Source organism: Crinia signifera, chromosome 5 (genome assembly GCF_055691185.1).
Source record: "Crinia signifera chromosome 5, ASM5569118v1, whole genome shotgun sequence".
NCBI classification, from domain to species: Eukaryota; Metazoa; Chordata; class Amphibia; order Anura; family Myobatrachidae; genus Crinia; species Crinia signifera.
The window spans coordinates 190,699,591-190,723,281 of record NC_139221.1 but is presented as its reverse complement, the minus strand read 5'-3'; the positions used below and the strand labels follow the sequence as shown (position 1 = coordinate 190,723,281).

Genomic DNA, 23,691 nt, shown 5'->3' with positions numbered 1-23,691 from the left:
AGGAGGAGGCCTGTGAGGTGATGCAGGTGGCTGAAAGTGGTAGGTATACATAATGCATCATTAATAATTTTTTAGGCTACTATTTGTTATGTAGACATGCTGGGTGACATTCTATGGGATGAGATAATCTGACTTTTTATCGCAAAAACGGCCGTTTTCGCACTTTTTCCCTAATTCGCATATTTAATGAGATGCAAAAATCGGCAAAAAGTGCGGTTTTGCCGCGAAATCGCACTTTTTAGAAGTGCGATTTTTAGTTTTCGCCAGAACTCGCATCCAGATGTTTTCACATTGAAAAGTATACAATTCGCATATTTAATGAGATGCGAATTTGAAAAATGTGTCTAAAAATCTCAAAAAAATCAGACCAGGTTCTGATATGCGATTTGGCCAGAACCCTGCACAGATCATAGAGATCTGTGCATGGCCCTGTGTTAAAAAATGTGGAAAAGTGTTTTTTGACAAAAAAAATTGCGTGGGGTCCCCCCTCCTGAGCATAACCAGCCCCGGGCTCATTGAGCTGGGGCTGGTTCCAAAAATACGGGGGACAAAAAGCATAGGGGTCCTTGGTATTTCTGAAACCAGCCCCGGACTCTTGGACCGGTCCTGATTGCCGTATCAGATATGATACCGGTACTAAGTGGAGTGCCCCAGGGTTCGGTTTTGGGGCCCATTTTGTTTAACATTTTTATTAACGATATTGGGATAGGGTTACTCAGCAATGTATCCATCTTTGCGGACGATACAAAACTTAGCAAAGTCATCAAATCACCAGATGTCACCATGCTTCAAAATGATCTTGCAATTCTAGATGAGTGGGCAAAAAAATGGAAGATGAGGTTCATTGTAGATAAATGTAAGGTTATGCACCTTGGGAGACACAACCAGTGTGCAAGTTACAACCTTAATTAATGCCCCGCATGCTGGCACTTGTGGTTCTCCAAGTCCCGGCATGCGGGGGAGGTCTGCTGGCACTTGTAGTTCTTCTGTATCAAGCAATGTTATGTATGGAAGATTTAACACTATCAGGCCGGCGTCCACTGGCCACGGACGCCGGTGACAGCCCCGGGCTTCAGCCCTGGACGGGTGAAGCCTGGGGGGGGGACCCCTTTATGGGGGGGTCCCCACTCCTCCAGGTACCCCGTCCAAGGCTGACCAGCCACGGTGCTCATGTTTTGGCCAGGGGACCTTATATAAAAAGTGTCCCCCGGCTGTGGCATGACACCGAGTGCTGTTGGAGCCCGGTGCTGGTTTCAAAATACGGGGGACCCCCAGATTTTTTGTCCCCCATATTTTTGGAACCAGGACGGGTCCAAGAGTCCGGTGCTGGTTTCAGAAATACGGGGGACCCCTATGCTTTTTGTCCCCCGTATTTTTGGAACCAGCTCAATGAGCCCGGGGCTGGTTATGCTCAGGAGGGGGGACCCCACGCCAATTTTTTTTTGATGAACAAAAAATCGCACATTTCCTTAAATTCGCACATTTTCATGCCTAAAATTCGCACATTTTCATGCCTAAAATTTGCACATTATCGCACCTAATCGCACTTTTCATTCCAGAATTCGCACCTCATTAAATATGCGAATTCGCGGCAAAAATGTGATATTAAAAAAGTGCGATAATGGGCGATTTTGAAAGTGCGAAAAAATCTCATCCCATAGAATGTCACCCGCTGAATCAATTGTGTATTACAATAGTATAAAGTAATAAAACAAAGTGGGTATCAACAGACACACTTAGGGGTTAGATAGGGTGACCAAGTCATCCCTTTCATCTGGGACACATCTTAATGACACAGGTTCTGGGGATGGCTTTCTGCTCGATTTTAACTGCTACAGAACCTGTGTAGTTAATCTGTATCCTGGATTAAAGGGATGACTTGGTCACCTTAGGGTTACAGGCCCCTGCTGCAAGCGTAAAATCTGTAGGCTCATATAGATGATTAGAGTTCTAGTTGATTTTTATTTCTAAACAAGATTAAGTATGGCATAAATGGAGTATGGCTTATAATGGAGTCACAAGTGGTCAGTGCCCCTGGGCCCTCCTCTAGCTAGGCTCCCCCTGTGGTTGGCATGTATTTTTGAAAACATAAATGTTGGATGATTTTGCCTGAATAATGTTTTTGCGCATGGGAGTGGGTTAGTGCTGCAGCTTCACCTAACTGGCAATATGACAATGATTAATGGAGCAGAACATCAGCAGCCAAGCCATCCGTGATTGCACAAGTGTACTTTGCATTCCTGAGAGTTGACTAAGTCCCATGCCACGTTGCAGCAGAGAACACAGACTGTGAGGTTTTTGAAGAGTTGTGATTGGTGGAGCTAATTACATGCTTCTCATGTCCAAGGACAAAAGCAGCAGCAGCTTAGTCATGGGTGGGTTGGGATTCAAAGGGAGCACTATGACTGTGAGGTAAATGGTAGAGGGACAAAAACAGGCTTTTCATGTGGTATGTATGCATGTATGTATGTATGTATGTATGTGTGTGTCATATATATCTATCTATATATACACATATATATCACATGTCACTCACAGCTCTCCTATACTCCAACACTCAGTGACCATCTTCGTCTGCATACTCATCTCCATCATTGGCATCAAGCCTCTAGTTGTATGTTGATTGAGTCCTCACTACTTATATCCAAGCTGTAATGTGTATTGAACTGTGGCGCTCTTTATTTGTACTGTATTTTTGTTATTTATTCAATGTTATGCCAAGCTTTGTCTCCCTGTATTGTTCCTTTGTACGGCGCTGCGAAACACTTGTGGCGCCTTATAAATAAAATGATAATAATAATTATACATATATTATGTACAATAATACATATATATCTATATATAGATGTAACCTTGAATTTATTGGATTTATGTATCACTATGTTAAATGTATTCATGAATATCAATAGTAATTTTGTACCCCCTTTAACATGCCCACAGATTACCCTAGCCAAGTAGATGAGGGTGTCCGTGGGGCCCTCCTACGACTGAGGGAGCACCTGCAGCTAGTGGTGGCCGACCTCCAGGACTTAACAGACCTGCTCCTTTAAATGTTTTTTTTTTTTTCATTTACCTACTATTTTGTTGTATAAATAAATTGTTGTTGACAGTTAGAAGTTGTCTGTGTGTTTTTTTTTACATTAAACAATATGGTGGAAATTTACTAAAGGAAATTTGTAAAAAAATAGGTGTAAAATAGGTGTATTTGTTTCCAGAAATACACTTATTTTTGACATTAACTATCCCGAAAATACGGCAATTCGTATTGATGTGCTATCAATATGAATTGCCGTATTTTCGGGATAGTCAATGTAAAAAATAAGTGTATTTCTGGATACAAATACACCTATTTTGACACCTATTTTTGCACATTTCCTTTAGTAAATTTCCCCCTATATGTGTAAATTGTTTACAATATTTTTCACTTGCAAAAGGTAAATACTGTATATAGATGTATGTTATTGTAGTGTGCACATCCTTGCAATACACAAATGTACTATAATTGTAGACAAAGAACATTATCCAAAGAACAAAATACACACACACACTGTGTTTATAACTGTTGGTAAATTTGCTTTATAATGTGTTAGTAATAATTAGCACATTGTAGAATATTGCATTTGACGTGCAATTATTATATAATATGCATACATAAAACCTACGTAAAGGGGTAACAATGATTGAATAGCACTTCCCATGATGTAAGGGTTAATGTAAAGTGGTAGTAATGTGTTTAAGTATCAAATAGGATTTAATTGATTACAATTACAAACAAACCCTTTTTTATGAGGTAGCCTATTTGCATAAGTGTGTCATGTGACAGATTTATGAGTTCAGATAATAGTCGTGAGTTTTGCGTAAATACACCGCATCGGTGCGTACGGGCAGCTCCCCGTCCGTTCTGACGCTGTAAGACCGTGCAAAATCTTTGTGTTCCCACCGCACACGCACGGTTTGGATGTGGTCCGAAAACACACCCTCTTCTTAGAGAGCGAGTCCGTCGGAATGCGGAGGACCTGTGGGCGTTTGTTCTTACAATGTCCGCACAGCATGGCGTGCGTTCCCCTTTCGAAAGAATTCGGAACGGACCGCACCAACTAGAATAACCTCCATAGTCAGACATCATAAAAAGTCATTTAAACATCCTATAAACATTTATAAAGCACATTATCTGGGTGCAGGGGCTGGCGCTAGTGTCACCATAAAAAACGCTAAATGTATACATTCTAGATGGCTCATAATATTCACAAGACACTTAGCAGCGCTATTGAAGTATAAAACCGGAAGTGCGTCATTTGCACTTCCGTGGTTGACAAAGTGTAAAGCTTGGATGGCGGAGGTCGTATGCAATAGTTGCTCCCGCCATCTTGGAATTGGCTAATGCTTCTGCCATGCATACAGATGGTGTTTTAGCATCCGCAATTTTGTGATTGGGGGGTGTTACCCACAGTGTAAGGTGCATAGGAATGAATTTAAACAGCGCCCGCCATTTTGTGAGTGGCACTGACAGCCTATACCGTATAGTAACAAGCGAAAATACATGTATATAGAGATATAATCTCTTGACTAGGTTCCACCTGTAAAGGTTAGTTATTGTGAAGAGAATGTAACTTACAGAACTTTAAAATTCATGGGGTTAAGTTTAGATATCGTCGGGCATTTTATGTGTGGCACTATAAACCTGTGATTTATATCTATACATATGAATATGTATATGGGAATATAATCCCTTGAAAAAAAATAATGAAAAAAAATGAAATATTAATGGCAGCTAAAGACAGCGCTCTTAGATACGTACCCCCCTCTTTTTTTAGAAAATCACACAATGCCACGCATCTAGAGACAAAATTCACATTATGCCACTCGTATAGAGAAATTCACAATGTGCCACATGGATTGAGCCAAAATATTGGTAAAGCGGGTACGCAGGGACAGAGATGTCGGGGACAGAGAGGACATAGGTACAGAGGCGGAGGGGACACGGGGACAGAGGGGACAGAGGCTGAGGGGATGCGGGAACAGAGGCGGTGGGGACAGAGAGGGCAGGGATGCAGGTACTGAGATTCACACAGAGACAGAAGTGAAGAAGATTCGAGGACAGACAGAGATGGGACAGAGATGGAGTTGGGGCTCTACCCGAGGCTGCCTTTCCAGCGCGGAGCTCCGTCACACTGTGAAGTGGTGCCCGATGCCACTGGTGCCCGATGCCAGGGGTGTATACTCCATTCTGTATTTTCTAATGCTGCTCTGCAATTACACATACACATGTCACCCTGCCTGTCCTCATCCTCTGCAAAGAAGCTCAGAGCTGGGTCCCAAGACTCCCTCCATTGGTACCTAATTGTTGGTAGGCCATGAGTGGAATTGCGGGGCATATTACTGACACCCCACACTGGCACTGTCGACATCTCTGCACTACCGACAACACAAGCATCCCTGGACTGCCGCCACTAACATCGCTGCACTGATAACACAAACAGCATGGCACCCCCACTCTGCTGGCACCTTTGCATTGTATACAGCCTTCACTGTATCCAACCCGCACTCTATCTGACCCACGCTGTGGGGGTTATTCTAGTTCACTCGCAAAGGCACAATCACTCTCTTATGGACAGAACTATGTTCATTGCAGGTGGGGCTGTAACATGTACAGAGAGTGTTACATTTGGGTGTTTTATTGTTTCTGTGAAGGGTAAATGCTAGCTGCTTTATTTTTACACTGCAATATAGATATCACTTTGAAGTACAAACCCCACCAAATCTAATTCTCTCTGCACAAGTTACATCTGCCCCACCAGCAGTGCATATGGTTTTGTCCATAAGAGAGTGATTGTGCCTTTGCGAGTGAACTAGAATAAGGGAATGCATACGACCCGCACTGTATCCAAATTGCACTGTTTTATTTTTAAACAGAAATAACTGCCGTGTGTTTGTGCCACTGTTCTGTTGCTTAGGTCAGCCATGCAGCCTTTGGACTACGGTATTTTTGTGAACAATATTTTGAGCTGTGAAATGGTCAAAATTTACTGCAAATGAAGGTTATTGAGGATTATAATTTTTTTGAGGATTTTTATTCCAATAACTCTTGGAATGAAAAAAGGCATCTAATCCCTCGGTTTTAAACCAGACTAATACTTATTTTAGTATTATCTGCGGATGCAAATATGTTAATATACAATGTACAGATGGAGAAATTTTTATTGGCTCTGCTGGCGCACCAAATGACCGTATCTGGTGGATGGTGTGCTAGCATCTCTATTGCACATCTTTTGCCGGGAATGGAGCTGCTAGCATCTCCACATTCAGCAGTGCAGGGTGGCGGCTGGTGCTCCGGGAGCAGTACTTGTCCTATAATGTCTTGACCTGTAATCACTGTTATCTTGCTTTGTTTACTTGGAGTATGGGTTGTTAGGTCGACATTCAAAAGTTTGATATGAGGTTATTTTTTTTTTGGGGGGGGGGTGTTGGTCTCTATGTTGATGTAGGCAATCATGGTCACTGTATAAGTGCACAGCTTGCTGAACTCGCCATGCTTTGGGCACGGTGCCTTGCTATGCTTAGCACACTATTATAAGGAAAAAGTTTACCTTTTTTCACATGTCGACTTATTGCCTGTCGACCAATATTGGTCGACCTAATGACTGTTGACCTAGACACTGTCGACCTAACAAATGCATCTCATAATAATAGTAGAAATAATAATAACAATAATAATAATAATATTAATAATATTTTTTTCCATTTATTTTATCATTTACCATCCACATTGACTATAAATGTGAATAGTAACCATGTGCAGTGGTAGTGAAACAAGGCATCTTCCCAAGGCGATGCAAGCAAAGTAAACCTGCGAGGGGATATGTTTCCACTAATACCCCTTTCACATTGCAGCTGTAACATGGTATATTGCCGTTTTTTCAGTGCTTTAAAACGGTTCCAGCTGCAATGTGAAAGCTACATTGTCAATTTACCGGTTACAGAAAACCGGTATTTTGACACGTGTTAAAAGCAGGATCCTACACGGTTCTGAGCCGTTTTCCCTGCAGTCTGAACAGCTCAGAAACGGTATTTGCTATAAATGATAACCACACTTGATCCCCGCCCACAAGCAGGAAAAAAAAACATTTAAAATGACATTGTATGGCTTTCTATGGGTGAAACGGGTTGAATCTGAAAGGTACAAAACGGTATTTAAGCTGCAATATACCTTTACATCATGCAATATGAAAGGGGTTTAACTGGCTTTTGACCAGTTTTAAGACACGTTTAGAAAAACGGGTTGAAAGCAGGTTTTTGCAATGTGAAAGAGGTATAATTTAGCTCCGATATGTGAAACATTATTATTTATTAACAGTTTCTTATATAGCGCATACAAATTCCGCAGCGCTTTACAGAGAATATTTGAACATTCACATCAGTCCCTGCCCCAGTGGAGCTTACAATCTATATTCTCTACCACATCACTCACACACAGACATTCTAGGGTTAATTTTTGTTGGAAGCCAATTAGCCTACCAGTATATTTTTGGGATTGTGGGAGGAAACCGGAGTACCCGGAGTAAACCCACGCAAACACGGGGAGAATATACAAACTCCACACAGTTAGAGCCATGGTGGGGATCGAACCCATGACCTCAGTGCTGTGAGGCAGTAATGCTAACCATTACACCATCCATACAAACTAACAAAAAAAACCCCAACAAAAACTTGTGTAAATCATTTTGGTGTCCATCATTTTCATGATGACCTCTTGACCCTCTCATCATTTTATATCTGCCAACCTTTTATACAATCTTTTGCATGTCGACCATTGGGGGTCGACCCATTGATTATCTTTTTACTGTAGATCTATTAAATCACTCAATCTATTGTACATCACTTGCACGATGAAGCTGGGTACACAATAGGATGACACATTGGGGACCCATCAAGCCGCCAGATTGGACGATTTATGTAAGTATATACATATGCTGCTAAATGTGTAAATTGGTATTTGAATTTGCCTGACCAGCTTTAACTTCAGTCCCACATCATGTCTAAAGGTGCGTACACACGGGGGGAGATATATTGCTTGCAATATATTGCTTGCAATATATTGCTGAGCAATATATTGCTCAGTGTCTCTTTTTCAACAAGCGACCAGAGATGGTCGCTGTTGAAAACGAACCTCTGCTGGGGGTGCCGCAGAGGTAATTAGCTGGTCGCAGGAGCAAGCTCCTGCGACCAGCGATTACAATGGGGCAGAAAACGGGATTGCGCACCCGAAGATTTATCGCCGGTGTACACTCCCAATCACTGCGAATATGGTCGCCTGCGACCATATTCCCAGCGATTATAGCACTTATCTCCCCCGTGTGTACACAGTATAAAGGTGCTCAATAAGCCACCTGCATACACAGTCAGAAGCACCAATATACAAGATATATGGTTTGCATACACCAAACTACCGACTGGAGATACAGTATATCAACCATTCTAGCAAACAGCCAATATATCCCTTAGTGTCTACCCAACTTTACTTAATTCCAATATTTTTCAACATTGATTTTAATTTTAAATACACAAAGGGGGCAGAAGCAGGGTAAGTATTATGCCAGGTTGCATACAGTATGTTGTGATTGTGTACTGTGCATTCTCAGAAAGCAAATGCATACAACTGTGCCAGAGCAGGTACGTACACATGTTGAACTTACGATGGCAGTCATACATTTTGCAATTGCTATAGTGCTGGGGTAGCCAACCCTAGTCCTCGAGAGCTACCAACAGTGCATGTTTTGCAGGTCTCCTCACAGAGGCCCTTATTCTGATCGGTGCGGATATATCCGCGTGCGTTCGGGCCGCGATGTTTTGTGTCTGCGCACGTGCAGAGGCGTCTCTGCGCATGTGCGAGCGGGGCGTACGGCCAAATCCCGCATGATATGTGAACACTCCGAACAGGGGGTGGAGAGGGGCGTGAAGGGCTATTTGGGCTCATTACCATATGCATACGCCCCGCGTTTCATGGGAGTTCCCATGAAAACGCTGGGCGTACGTATGGTAATGCGGCCGTGACGCACGTGTAGGGGGCGGACATATGACATCGCCGGATGTCAACTGCCCGCCCAGATCCCTGCTTTTGCACGGAAAAATGTCTGTGTGGTCTGAGGTTGCGGGTGCTGGTGGAGCACACGGTCCTGCATTCGATGGTCTGCGACCATCGAATGATGGGGGAGGTTCCCTTAGATGGAGGAGGCGTATTCCGTGAAAAATACACGTGCGGTCCGTTCGGACAGCTTCTTACCGCATACGGTCGGAGTTGGCGATCCGTATGGAAGGCGGGGTTTCGCATGCACGGTCCTGGCCGCATAATCGGCTCCGGCCGCACCGATCAGAATAAGGGCCAGAATCACAAGTGAGCTAATTAGTTCCATCTGTGTATCTTTTAAAATGTGTCAGTGATTAATGAGTGCAGCTGTGCAGCAGCTAGGTTGTCTGGAAAATGTGAACTGTTGGTAGCTCTCGAGGGCTAGGGTTGGCTACCACTGCTATAGTGAATGCAAGTGAATGCTGTTGATAATGATTTGTAGCAAACTAGGCACATATGCTGGCCATGCAGATGCTGGTACGTTTGTGAGATGTACTATTCAGCATATAGCAGAAATACAATGTTTTTGGTAACACTCGTCTTTCCAAAAAAATTCTATGAACCCCACAAACAGTAAATTGTTTATTTGTCCCGGTACTTGTTTCCTAGCACGGCCACCCCGATTTCCATCGGGGTGGTCGTGTCGAAAAAATCGCGTTGGTCGCATTGCATGCGATTTGGTCGCATGCGATGCGACCGACCCGATTTTTTTAATAAATCAAATGTGAATAGGGTCCCTGGGGCGGCGGTGCGCGTCCTCCGACCTTTTCATTCCCCTACTATCCACGTCGGCGTGGAGTTGAGAATATAAAGTGTGGCGAGCGCAGCGAGCCACCGAGCCCGAAGCGTGGCGAGCGTAGCAAGCCCCGCGAGGGGACGCGTATAACTTCACAGGTATACGCGTCCCCTCGCGGGGCGCGCTGCGCTCGCCACTTTATATTCTCAACTCCACTCCGACGTGGATAGTAGGGGAATGAAAAGGTCGGAGGATGCGCACCGCCGCCCCTCGCGGGCTTACTGCGCTCGCCACGCTTCGGGTTCACGTCAATTGTGGGGTGAAGACGGGGCCATATATAATGTGAAATGGGTCATATTGGCCCATTTCACATTTTTTTACTATGTGAGATGGACTTAATCAAGTCCATCTCATCTTGTGCCATTATAATGGCACAAGACCGACGCGATGCTCCCGATTTCAATGTTAAAAAATATTTTAACATTGAAGCCTATGGCAAAATCGGGGGCATCGCGTCAGGGCCAATGTTAATGGTCCCGACCGACGCGATGCCCGCGATTTTTCCTTTGGCGGCAAAATGGACCTGATTTCAAAGGAAATCGGGTCCATCGCGGGCATCGTGTACCTTAACTTAAAGGTACACGATGCCCGCGATTGTGGCCGTGCTAGGAAACAAGTACCTTTGTCCCAATGTGTCCCACATAAATTACTTATCATTTACTGATGTTTCTTGCCCCTTTTCTTAATATGGCTACACCCTTTACTGGTACTTGTGACAGGTCCCTTGTCTTTTTTTTCTAATTAAATTTATCTTGCAACAAATGTTTAAATATTTTTTTTATGTTTTTGATCATCCATATACTGTATAGCTGGCTTTTAACTATTACAAAATCTGAAATTTATGGAATAGATTGTATGGGAGACACTTCAACAGTACTTATTATGCATACCTACAGTAGGTATAGTACTTACAGTGAATTTTTCCAGTCCTGTTGCCCCAGCATTTCCAACAAATATACCGGAGCTGGCTTCAAAACTCAATGGATATGCTGACCTTTGAAATGGAACCCTATGGTATTCTTCACAATCCATGTACAGAACTATTTCATATCCAACAATAGTCACAGTAAAACGATTCCATTTGTTTGTCATTACTGGCACTTTAAATGATGCTGCTTCTTTGGAAATATGTGAACCTGGTTCTGTGTAGTAAATAATTATTCTCTGTGTACTATCTTCAACTGATGACAGCCTGAGTCCCATATAGATGATCTTCTGAAAAGCATCAGTTATAGCAAATAAAACTCCTCCATGATTGCTGTTAGGCTTTAAAGTAGCAATAACAGCAAAGTCTCGAAAAAATGGTTGCGGTATAAATGTTCGTGTTAGGCGGCCAATATTAGCATCTGGTCCAAAACTGTAAGCTGGAAACCCTTCATATCCAGTGATAAAAGACACAGACGGAGGTAGAGGTACTCCAATCAGTTCTAAGAGGTCAAGATGTCCTCTGCTACCTCGTTCTGTAAAATAAAACAAAAGAATGTCAGAAATCTGTGAATATTCTAAATGAATCAAATACTTATTAAAAATATAGCAGTTCTGCTTTAATGTCCTTTAGGCATACCTCCCAACTGTCCTGCTAAACGTGGGAATGTCCCAGTTTTTGGGGACGTTCCCACATCCCTCAGCTGTGGGGGGGGGGGGGGGCAGTTGGGAGTCCCCCCCTCAATCTGACAGAATAGACGCCTTCTATTCTATGGGGGCGCAACCTAATTTCCATAAGCCACACTCTCATCTGCATATGCCACGCCCCTTTTCGGGCGCTCGCGCGTCTATTCTTCAATTGAAAAAGTTGGGAGGTATGCTTTAGGTGCAACCTAAAAGACAAATACGCTTATAATGAAATTATATAATTGGGTTATGAAGACAAAAAACTAAATTATCTCGGAAAATAATTTCAGTTAAGGAATTACAGGTTGAGTATCCCTTATCCAGATATCTGTTATCCAAATTATTCCAAAAACCATAGTTTCCACAATGTTCTGTTTTTTTCGTTTGTTTGTTTTTTGCTGAAAGCACTACTGGGGACATCTGTAACTGATTGCTTGACATTCAAATTCAGTAAATGAGATAGTACACAAACCGTGTCATGTTTTGAAACCTAGTTTCATGCTAAAATAAAATATATTTGTGTGTATTTCATGTGTTTGTTTATACAACATAAATATCTCATTGAAATATAAAAATATTCTGAAATTTGGAATAATCCATTATACAAAATACTGGTCCCGAGCATGTGAGGCCACTGCGGCCTTCGCAAATAAAAGTCTGTGTCAACTGACTATTATTTACAAGTGATAAGAAGAAGACAGGGTGGGCTGCTGACATACTGTGATGTCAGTTGCCCATCCCTGTCAGGCATCGCCCCTGAACCCATGGGAACACCCAGCGTTTTCATGGGAATGCCCATGAAACGCTGGACATTTCCATGGGCAAGCCCCATTTTCACCACCATCTGCCACCCCCCTCCCTCCAAGCAACGAACGGCCCGGCGAGCGTGTAACTCGCCAAAGCCATTCATTGCCGGGGTCTGCACATTCGCACTGTGCATGCGCAGACACCCCAGCATCGTCCCCTTTTGAATGAATGTGAATCAGGGCCTTAATTGCCAAGCACTCCTGCTCTACAGTTGAAAACTTTTGCTCTCTGGGCAGTAATTTATGGATAAGGTAGAGGATCGGCTTCTCCTCTCCATCTACCTCCTGGGATAAGGACTGCCCCAATCCTGTCCCAGAGGCATCCGTCTGCAACACCAACTGTTTTGTAAAATTAGGAGATTGAAAGAAAGCCTCTGTACATAAAGTTTGTCTTTGATATTGCCAAACGGTTTACACTGGTCTAGACCAAGTTATTTTTAGCTGGAGACTTCTTTTTAAGACATTCGGTTAGTAGAGCTGCTCTAGGGGCAGAATCCCATATGAACCTGCGGTAATATCCTACCAGACTGAGAAATGTCCTAAATTGCAACTTACATTTGGGTTTAGACCATGTGAGGACCGCTTATACCTTACTAGGCTAAGATTTGACCTGTCCTCTGCCCACAATGTACCCCAAATACTTGGCATCCACCATACCAGTGGCACATTTCTCAGGTTTGGCAGTTAATCCGTATACCCGTACAGACTTTAAAATGGCCTCTACCTTTTGGTAGGTGTGATTCCCAGTCCAAGCTAAAAATAACAATGTGGTCTAAATATGCAGCTGCTTATTCCCTGTGGGGCTACAGCAAGTTATTCATAGCTTTCTGGAAGGCTCCTGGGGCATCATGTAAACCAAATGGCAGCACTTTGTACTGACATAAGCCCACTGGGGTAGAGAAGGCAGATTTTGCTTTAGCAGCTTCTGTAAAAGAAATTGTCCAGTAGCCATTTGTCTTAATCAAGCAAGGAAAGATACTGACTCATGGCTAAATTTTCTACCAACTCATCAACCTGAGGCATAGGGTACAAATTAAGATTGTGAGAAACAATTTGATTTACAAAAGTCATTGCAGAATCTTAAAGCACCTGGAGGTTGCTTGATTCCTCCATTGCTTTCCACCTCTTGCTTTACCGCTGCCTGCTTTGCCTTGGGTATGCAATATGGCCTTTGTTTAATAACCACCTCATGTTGGATAATCTGTGTCTTCCAGAATGGCAGAAAATGCATCTTGGTTCTGTACCATCAACTTAATCACTTACTGTTTCTGTCCAGGGCTACTTGTGACAGGAATTGCAATTTCGAACCTTTTTTGCTACTAAAGACTGTTTTCAGCGGATGAGGCATATGCCCTTCTTGCCTCTGACACAGCCAGTGAAGTAAGCGATGAATTGGCATTTGTCTTAAGCTCCTCTTCCTCCTCTAGTGATGAGGGACCCCCTCAAAGACGCCCCCGTAGAGCAGCTGAGACCCCCCCCCCAATGATTGATCTCGTATGGACCCCACCACCAGACAATTTTGAGCCCCAGGTTCCTGAGTTTTTGGCCAACCCAGGAATCCAATTTGATAGTACAGGCCTCAAAGAAATTGACTTTTTCAAAGTCTTTTTCTCTGATGATTTTATAAATTTAATGGTGGACCAAAGTAATTTATATGCCCAGCAGTTTATTGCCCAAAACCCCACATCATCATTTGCTAGGTGGACCCCTGTAGATGCAGTAGAGATGATGACGTTTTGGGGTCTGGTGTTACATATGGGCATAGTTAAAAAGCCAGAAATTAGGCAATATTGGAGTACAGATGTTCTGTACAGCACCCCACTTCATCGTATGGCCATGACCCGGACTCGTTTTGAGACGATCCTTAAATTTTTGCATTACAACGATAATGCACAGTGCCCACCCAGAGATGATCCCACCTTTACAATACCAAATGGGTGTCTGAGGTTCCCAGAGCGCTAATGGTAGGGATTTTTCTCTCTCAGATTTAGGCGAATATGACCCAAAAATAAAGGAAAAAATACAATAGTGTAATATTGTTTACAATATATGATAACACATATAGGCGGTGGAAGATAAACTCGTACCAAAGGAATATGTCTACGTTTTTAAGGTAGACAATAGCGTTTGATTGAGGGGGAGTCTCCAACTCTACCACTGGATTCTTTTTCTCTGGTATATCCGATTGGATGGCAATACACTCCAAAGGATAAGAAACAAATTATGGTGCAATACGTTTTATTAAGATAATCTAAAAACCAGGTAACATCAGTGGATAATAACAGAGGACTCTCACCATGACTTTTGGTCTACAGTTGGAAATGTAGACAATAGAGCATAATACAGATGTAACAACAGGCGTCCCCGGATGCTAATCGTCACAGCAGAGTTCCCTGAAGTCCTCCCTTTGTTCCTGTGTCACTGGCCGACCGGTTTCGATACTAAGTGTATCTTCTTCACGCCTTGAAGAAGATACACTTAGTATCGAAACCGGTCGGCCAGTGACACAGGAACAAAGGGAGGACTTCAGGGAACTCTGCTGTGACGATTAGCATCCGGGGACGCCTGTTGTTACATCTGTATTATGCTCTATTGTCTACATTTCCAACTGTAGACCAAAAGTCATGGTGAGAGTCCTCTGTTATTATCCACTGATGTTACCTGGTTTTTAGATTATCTTAATAAAACGTATTGCACCATAATTTGTTTCTTATCCTTTGGAGTGTATTGCCATCCAATCGGATATACCAGAGAAAAAGAATCCAGTGGTAGAGTTGGAGACTCCCCCTCAATCAAACGCTATTGTCTACCTTAAAAACGTAGACATATTCCTTTGGTACGAGTTTATCTTCCACCGCCTATATGTGTTATCATATATTGTAAACAATATTACACTATTGTATTTTTTCCTTTATTTTTGGGTCATATTCGCCTAAATCTGAGAGAGAAAAATCCCTACCATTAGCGCTCTGGGAACCTCAGACACCCATTTGGTATTGTATTTGTGTGTGGAGTGGTTCTTCACTGTCTGTGCACCCTAAGCAGCTTTTATTTGCGCACGGTATATTGGTCTTATCTGTTCTTTACCCATGATCCCACCTTTGACCGGCTATTCAAAGTCAGGCCGGTCATTGATCATTTCAGCGCCAAATTTGCTGAGATGTACATCCCCCAAAAATTCATTTGTGTAGACGAGTCACTTATACATTTTAAAGGAAGGGTTAAATTCCGCCAGTACCTTCCCAATAAGAGGGCAAGGTATGGCATAAAAATGTATAAGCTGTGCGAAAGTACCTCAGGGTACATCCACAGGTTTAGGGTATATGAAGGGAAGGACACAAGAATTGAACCGCCAGAATGCCCCACCTCCCTCGTAGGTGTTAGTGGAAAGATTGTCTGGGATTTAGTGCACCCCTTCCTGGATAAGGGTTATCACCTCTATGTGGATAACTTTTACACCAGCATCCCCCTGTTTAAGGCCCTTGGTTCAAGAGGTACAGCAGCTTGCGGTACTGTGCGCAAGAACCAAAGAGGCCTCCCAAAAACGCACGTTGCCCAATTACTGAGAAAGGGTGAAAGCAGGGGAATATGCACCGAAAATATGTTGTTGGTCAAATATAAGGACAAGAGGGATGTCCTTATACTGACAACAATTCACGGAGACAGTACCACCTCCGTCCCTGTACGAGGCACCAGTACCCACACCTCAAAACCTATTTGTATCCTAGATTACAATAAGTACATGGGCGGAGTGGATCTTTCAGATCAGGTACTGAAGCCGTACAGTGCCCTGCGGAAAACAAAAATATGGTATAAGAAGCTGGCCGTGTATATCATCCAGATGGCACTGTATAACGCTTACGTACTATTCCGTTCTACCAGCCAGACGGGGACATTTATGCACTTTCAAGAGGAAGTCATAAAGGGCCTAATATTTGGGAACCAGAAGGCAGAGGGCCCCAGTACTTCTAGTACTGGCCCCAGTACTTCTAGTACTGGCCCCCGTATTGCATCAGGGCAGCATTTTCCTAATAAAATCCCCTCCACTGGAAAAAAGGGCAGGACACAAAAAAGGTGCAAAGTTTGCTATAAAAAGGGAATACGAAAGCAAACTATTTTCCACTGTGAAACTTGCCCCGACAAACCCGGCCTATGTATGAAGGAGTGCTTTAAAATATACCACACATCTATGGATTATTAGGTTCATCATTTGACCGTGCTTCGGGGGTCTTGCTAATGCGACATAGCACCCACCATTCATTCCACCAGAATGTGTGCTGCAAAATCCAAATATCACTCCTTCCCTTCTGAGTCCTGCCATGCACCCAAATGGTATTTTTTGGTCACATATGAGGCATTGCCGTACTCGGGAGAAATTGGGGCACAGATTTTGGGGTGCTTTGTCTCCTTCATTCCTTGTGAAAATGAAACATTTTGAGCCAGAACTGCATTTTTGTGTAAAAAAATGTAATTTTTCATTTTCACAGCCCAGTTGTACTACAACTGGTGAAACCCCTGGGGGTTTGAAATGTACACTATACCCCTAGATGAATACCCTGAGGGGTGTAGTTTGCAAAATTGGGTCACTTGTGGGGGGGTTCCACTGTATTGGTGCTTCGGGGGTCTTGCTAATGCGACATAGCACCCACCATTCATTCCACCAGAATCTGTGCGGCAAAATCCAAATATCACTCCTTCCCTTCTGAGTCCTGCCATGCACCCAAATGGTATTTTTTGGTCACATATGAGGCATTGCCGTACTCAGGAGAAATTGGGGCACAGATTTTGGGGTGCTTTGTCTCCTTCATTCCTTGTGAAAATGAAAAATTTTGAGCCAGAACTGCATTTTTGTGTAAAAAAATGTAATTTTTCATTTTCACAGCCCAGTTGTACCACAATTGGTGAAACCCCTGGGGGTTTGAAATGTACACTATACCCCTAGATGAATTCCCTGAGGGGTGTAGTTTGCAAAATGGGGTCACTTGTGGGGGGTTCCACTGTATTGGTGCTTCGGGGGTCTTGCTAATGCGACATAGCACCCACCATTCATTCCACCAGAATCTGTGCGGCAAAATCCAAATATCACTCCTTCCCTTCTGAGTCCTGCCATGCACCCAAATGGTATTTTTTGGTCACATATGAGGCATTGCCGTACTCGGGAGAAATTGGGGCACAGATTTTGGGGTGCTTTGTCTCCTTCATTCCTTGTGAAAATGAAACATTTTGAGCCAGAACTGCATTTTTGTGTCAAAAAATGTAATTTTTCATTTTCACAGCCCAGTTGTACCACAATTGGTGAAACCCCTGGGGGTTTGAAATGTACACTATACCCCTAGATGAATTCCCTGAGGGGTGTAGTTTGCAAAATGGGGTCACTTGTGGGGGGTTCCACTGTATTGGTGCTTCGGGGGTCTTGCTAATGCGACATAGCACCCACCATTCATTCCACCAGAATCTGTGCGGCAAAATCCAAATATCACTCCTTCCCTTCTGAGTCCTGCCATGCACCCAAATGGTATTTTTTGGTCACATATGAGGCATTGCCGTACTCGGGAGAAATTGGGGCACAGATTTTGGGGTGCTTTGTCTCCTTCATTCCTTGTGAAAATGAAACATTTTGAGCCAGAACTGCATTTTTGTGTCAAAAAATGTAATTTTTCATTTTCACAGCCCAGTTGTACCACAATTGGTGAAACCCCTGGGGGTTTGAAATGTACACTATACCCCTAGATGAATTCCCTGAGGGGTGTAGTTTGCAAAATGGGGTCACTTGTGGGGGGGTTCCACTGTATTGGTGCTTCGGGGGTCTTGCTAATGCGACATAGCACCCACCATTCATTCCACCAGAATCTGTGCGGCAAAATCCAAATATCACTCCTTCCCTTCTGAGTCCTGCCATGCACCCAAATGGTATTTTTTGGTCACATATGAGGCATTGCCGTACTCGGGAGAAATTGGGGCACAGATTTTGGGGTGCTTTGTCTCCTTCATTCCTTGTGAAAATGAAAAATTTTGAGCCAGAACTGCATTTTTGTGTAAAAAAATTAATTTTTCATTTTCACAGCCCAGTTGTACCAAAATTGGTGAAACCCCTGGGGGTTTGAAATGTACACTATACCCCTAGATGAATTCCCTGAGGGGTGTAGTTTGCAAAATGGGGTCACTTGTGGGGGGGTTCCACTGTATTGGTGCTTCGGGGGTCTTGCTAATGCGACATAGCACCCACCATTCATTCCACCAGAATGTGTGCTGCAAAATCCAAATATCACTCCTTCCCTTCTGAGTCCTGCCATGCACCCAAATGGTATTTTTTGGTCACATATGAGGCATTGCCGTACTCGGGAGAAATTGGGGCACAGATTTTGGGGTGCTTTGTCTCCTTCATTCCTTGTGAAAATGAAACATTTTGAGCCAGAACTGCATTTTTGTGTAAAAAAATGTAATTTTTCATTTTCACAGCCCAGTTGTACCACAATTGGTGAAACCCCTGGGGGTTTGAAATGTACACTATACCCCTAGATGAATTCCCTGAGGGGTGTAGTTTGCAAAATGGGGTCACTTGTGGGGGGGTTCCACTGTATTGGTGCTTCGGGGGTCTTGCTAATGCGACATAGCACCCACCATTCATTCCACCAGAATGTGTGCTGCAAAATCCAAATATCACTCCTTCCCTTCTGAGTCCTGCCATGCACCCAAATGGTATTTTTTGGTCACATATGAGGCATTGCCGTACTCGGGAGAAATTGGGGCACAGATTTTGGGGTGCTTTGTCTCCTTCATTCCTTGTGAAAATGAAACATTTTGAGCCAGAACTGCATTTTTGTGTAAAAAAATGTAATTTTTCATTTTCACAGCCCAGTTGTACCACAATTGGTGAAACCCCTGGGGGTTTGAAATGGACACTATACCCCTAGATGAATTCCCTGAGGGGTGTAGTTTGCAAAATGGGGTCACTTGTGGGGAGGTTCCACTGTATTGGTGCTTCGGGGGTCTTGCTAATGCGACATAGCACCCACCATTCATTCCACCAGAATCTGTGCGGCAAAATCCAAATATCACTCCTTCCCTTCTGAGTCCTGCCATGCACCCAAATGGTATTTTTTGGTCACATATGAGGCATTGCCGTACTCGGGAGAAATTGGGGCACAGATTTTGGGGTGCTTTGTCTCCTTCATTCCTTGTGAAAATGAAAAATTTTGAGCCAGAACTGCATTTTTGTGTAAAAAATTTAATTTTTCATTTTCACAGCCCAGTTGTACCACAATTGGTGAAACCCCTGGGGGTTTGAAATGTACACTATACCCCTAGATGAATTCCCTGAGGGGTGTAGTTTGCAAAATGGGGTCACTTGTGGGGGGTTCCACTGTATTGGTGCTTCGGGGGTCTTGCTAATGCGACATAGCACCCACCATTCATTCCACCAGAATCTGTGCGGCAAAATCCAAATATCACTCCTTCCCTTCTGAGTCCTGCCATGCACCCAAATGGTATTTTTTGGTCACATATGAGGCATTGCCGTACTCGGGAGAAATTGGGGCACAGATTTTGGGGTGCTTTGTCTCCTTCATTCCTTGTGAAAATGAAACATTTTGAGCCAGAACTGCATTTTTGTGTCAAAAAATGTAATTTTTCATTTTCACAGCCCAGTTGTACCACAATTGGTGAAACCCCTGGGGGTTTGAAATGTACACTATACCCCTAGATGAATTCCCTGAGGGGTGTAGTTTGCAAAATGGGGTCACTTGTGGGGGGTTCCACTGTATTGGTGCTTCGGGGGTCTTGCTAATGCGACATAGCACCCACCATTCATTCCACCAGAATCTGTGCGGCAAAATCCAAATATCACTCCTTCCCTTCTGAGTCCTGCCATGCACCCAAATGGTATTTTTTGGTCACATATGAGGCATTGCCGTACTCGGGAGAAATTGGGGCACAGATTTTGGGGTGCTTTGTCTCCTTCATTCCTTGTGAAAATGAAACATTTTGAGCCAGAACTGCATTTTTGTGTCAAAAAATGTAATTTTTCATTTTCACAGCCCAGTTGTACCACAATTGGTGAAACCCCTGGGGGTTTGAAATGTACACTATACCCCTAGATGAATTCCCTGAGGGGTGTAGTTTGCAAAATGGGGTCACTTGTGGGGGGGTTCCACTGTATTGGTGCTTCGGGGGTCTTGCTAATGCGACATAGCACCCACCATTCATTCCACCAGAATCTGTGCGGCAAAATCCAAATATCACTCCTTCCCTTCTGAGTCCTGCCATGCACCCAAATGGTATTTTTTGGTCACATATGAGGCATTGCCGTACTCGGGAGAAATTGGGGCACAGATTTTGGGGTGCTTTGTCTCCTTCATTCCTTGTGAAAATGAAAAATTTTGAGCCAGAACTGCATTTTTGTGTAAAAAAATTAATTTTTCATTTTCACAGCCCAGTTGTACCAAAATTGGTGAAACCCCTGGGGGTTTGAAATGTACACTATACCCCTAGATGAATTCCCTGAGGGGTGTAGTTTGCAAAATGGGGTCACTTGTGGGGGGGTTCCACTGTATTGGTGCTTCGGGGGTCTTGCTAATGCGACATAGCACCCACCATTCATTCCACCAGAATGTGTGCTGCAAAATCCAAATATCACTCCTTCCCTTCTGAGTCCTGCCATGCACCCAAATGGTATTTTTTGGTCACATATGAGGCATTGCCGTACTCGGGAGAAATTGGGGCACAGATTTTGGGGTGCTTTGTCTCCTTCATTCCTTGTGAAAATGAAACATTTTGAGCCAGAACTGCATTTTTGTGTAAAAAAATGTAATTTTTCATTTTCACAGCCCAGTTGTACCACAATTGGTGAAACCCCTGGGGGTTTGAAATGTACACTATACCCCTAGATGAATTCCCTGAGGGGTGTAGTTTGCAAAATGGGGTCACTTGTGGGGGGGTTCCACTGTATTGGTGCTTCGGGGGTCTTGCTAATGCGACATAGCACCCACCATTCATTCCACCAGAATGTGTGCTGCAAAATCCAAATATCACTCCTTCCCTTCTGAGTCCTGCCATGCACCCAAATGGTATTTTTTGGTCACATATGAGGCATTGCCGTACTCGGGAGAAATTGGGGCACAGATTTTGGGGTGCTTTGTCTCCTTCATTCCTTGTGAAAATGAAACATTTTGAGCCAGAACTGCATTTTTGTGTAAAAAAATGTAATTTTTCATTTTCACAGCCCAGTTGTACCACAATTGGTGAAACCCCTGGGGGTTTGAAATGGACACTATACCCCTAGATGAATTTCCTGAGGGGTGTAGTTTGCAAAATGGGGTCACTTGTGGGGAGGTTCCACTGTATTGGTGCTTCGGGGGTCTTGCTAATGCGACATAGCACCCACCATTCATTCCACCAGAATCTGTGCGGCAAAATCCAAATATCACTCCTTCCCTTCTGAGTCCTGCCATGCACCCAAATGGTATTTTTTGGTCACATATGAGGCATTGCCGTACTCGGGAGAAATTGGGGCACAGATTTTGGGGTGCTTTGTCTCCTTCATTCCTTGTGAAAATGAAAAATTTTGAGCCAGAACTGCATTTTTGTGTAAAAAATTTAATTTTTCATTTTCACAGCCCAGTTGTACCACAATTGGTGAAACCCCTGGGGGTTTGAAATGTACACTATACCCCTAGATGAATTCCCTGAGGGGTGTAATTTGCAAAATGGGGTCACTTGTGGGGGGGTTCCACTGTATTGGTGCTTCGGGGGTCTTGCTAATGCGACATAGCACCCACCATTCATTCCACCAGAATCTGTGCGGCAAAATCCAAATATCACTCCTTCCCTTCTGAGTCCTGCCATGCACCCAAATGGTATTTTTTGGTCACATATGAGGCATTGCCGTACTCGGGAGAAATTGGGGCACAGATTTTGGGGTGCTTTGTCTCCTTCATTCCTTGTGAAAATGAAAAATTTTGAGCCAGAACTGCATTTTTGTGTAAAAAAAATATTTTTTCATTTTCGCAGCCCAGTTGTACCACAATTGGTGAAACCCCTGGGGGTTTGAAATGTACACTATACCCCTAGATGAATTCCCTGAGGGGTGTAGTTTGCAAAATGGGGTCACTTGTGGGGAGGTTCCACTGTATTGGTGCTTCGGGGGTCTTGCTAATGCGACATAGCACCCACCATTCATTCCACCAGAATGTGTGCTGCAAAATCCAAATATCACTCCTTCCCTTCTGAGTCCTGCCATGCACCCAAATGGTATTTTTTGGTCACATATGAGGCATTGCCGTACTCGGGAGAAATTGGGGCACAGATTTTGGGGTGCTTTGTCTCCTTCATTCCTTGTGAAAATGAAAAATTTTGAGCCAGAACTGCATTTTTGTGTAATAAATGTAATTTTTAATTTTCACAGCCCAGTTGTACCAAAATTGGTGAAACCCCTGGGGGTTTGAAATGTACACTATACCCCTAGATGAATTCCCTGAGGGGTGTAGTTTGCAAAATGGGGTCACTTGTGGGGGGGGTTCCTAACTTTTAGCATCTTATGGTGCCTAGAAACCTACATGGTGCCTAAAAAATAATCTCATAAAAAGGAGGCTCCAAAATCAAGTAGGTGCTCCTTCTATTATGAAGCCTGTGGTTTGGTCAACGTGCACACTAGGGCCACATATAGGATATTTATGAAAACAAAAGAATTGGGGGAATCAATTTTTAGTCACATTTCTCTAGTAAAATCTACTGTGTTCCTTAGAAAAATGTATTAAAATTGAAAATCTGCAAAAAAAAATGAAATTTTGAAATTTCACCTACACTTTGTTTTAATTCCTGTGAAACACCTAAAGGGTTAACAAACTTCCAAAATGCTGTTTTGAATACTGTGAGGGGGTGCAGTTTTTGAAATGGCATCATTTATGGGGGTGTCTCACATACAAGTCCCTCAAAGTCACATCAGAACTGAACTGGTCCCTAAAAAAATCAGTGTTTGAAATTTTCTTGAAAATTTGAGAATTTGCTATTCATATTTTAAGCCTCCTAGTGTCCAAAAAAATTAAAAGGAGGTTGAAATAATGATGGAAACATAAAGTATACATATGGTCTATGTTAGTTATTAACTATTTTGAGTGGTATGATTATTTGTCTCACAAGCAGAAAATTTAACATTTTGCAAATTGCTAAATTTTCAATTTTTTTACGACATTTTGGTATTTTTCACAAAAAAACACAGACTGTATCGACCAAAATTTACCACTAACTTGAAGTACAATGTGTCACGAGAAAACAATCTCAAAATCACTGGGATAAGTAAAAGCAAAAAAAAGTTATCCCCACTTAAGTGATACATGTCAGATTTGAAAAAAAGGGCT

General features: G+C 43.1%; 1 protein-coding gene across 5 annotated transcripts in view; it reads right to left on the bottom strand.

Moving 5' to 3' along the window:
- Positions 1-23,691, bottom strand: part of COL15A1 (collagen type XV alpha 1 chain) — a 537,229-nt gene that overhangs the window by 409,700 nt on the left and 103,838 nt on the right. For all 5 annotated transcript variants that reach the window (XM_083188349.1, XM_083188345.1, XM_083188346.1 and 2 more), the window contains one exon: positions 10,833-11,380. In XM_083188349.1, the coding sequence (XP_083044475.1) occupies positions 10,833-11,380 (548 nt within the window). The remainder of the gene's footprint in view (positions 1-10,832; positions 11,381-23,691) is intronic.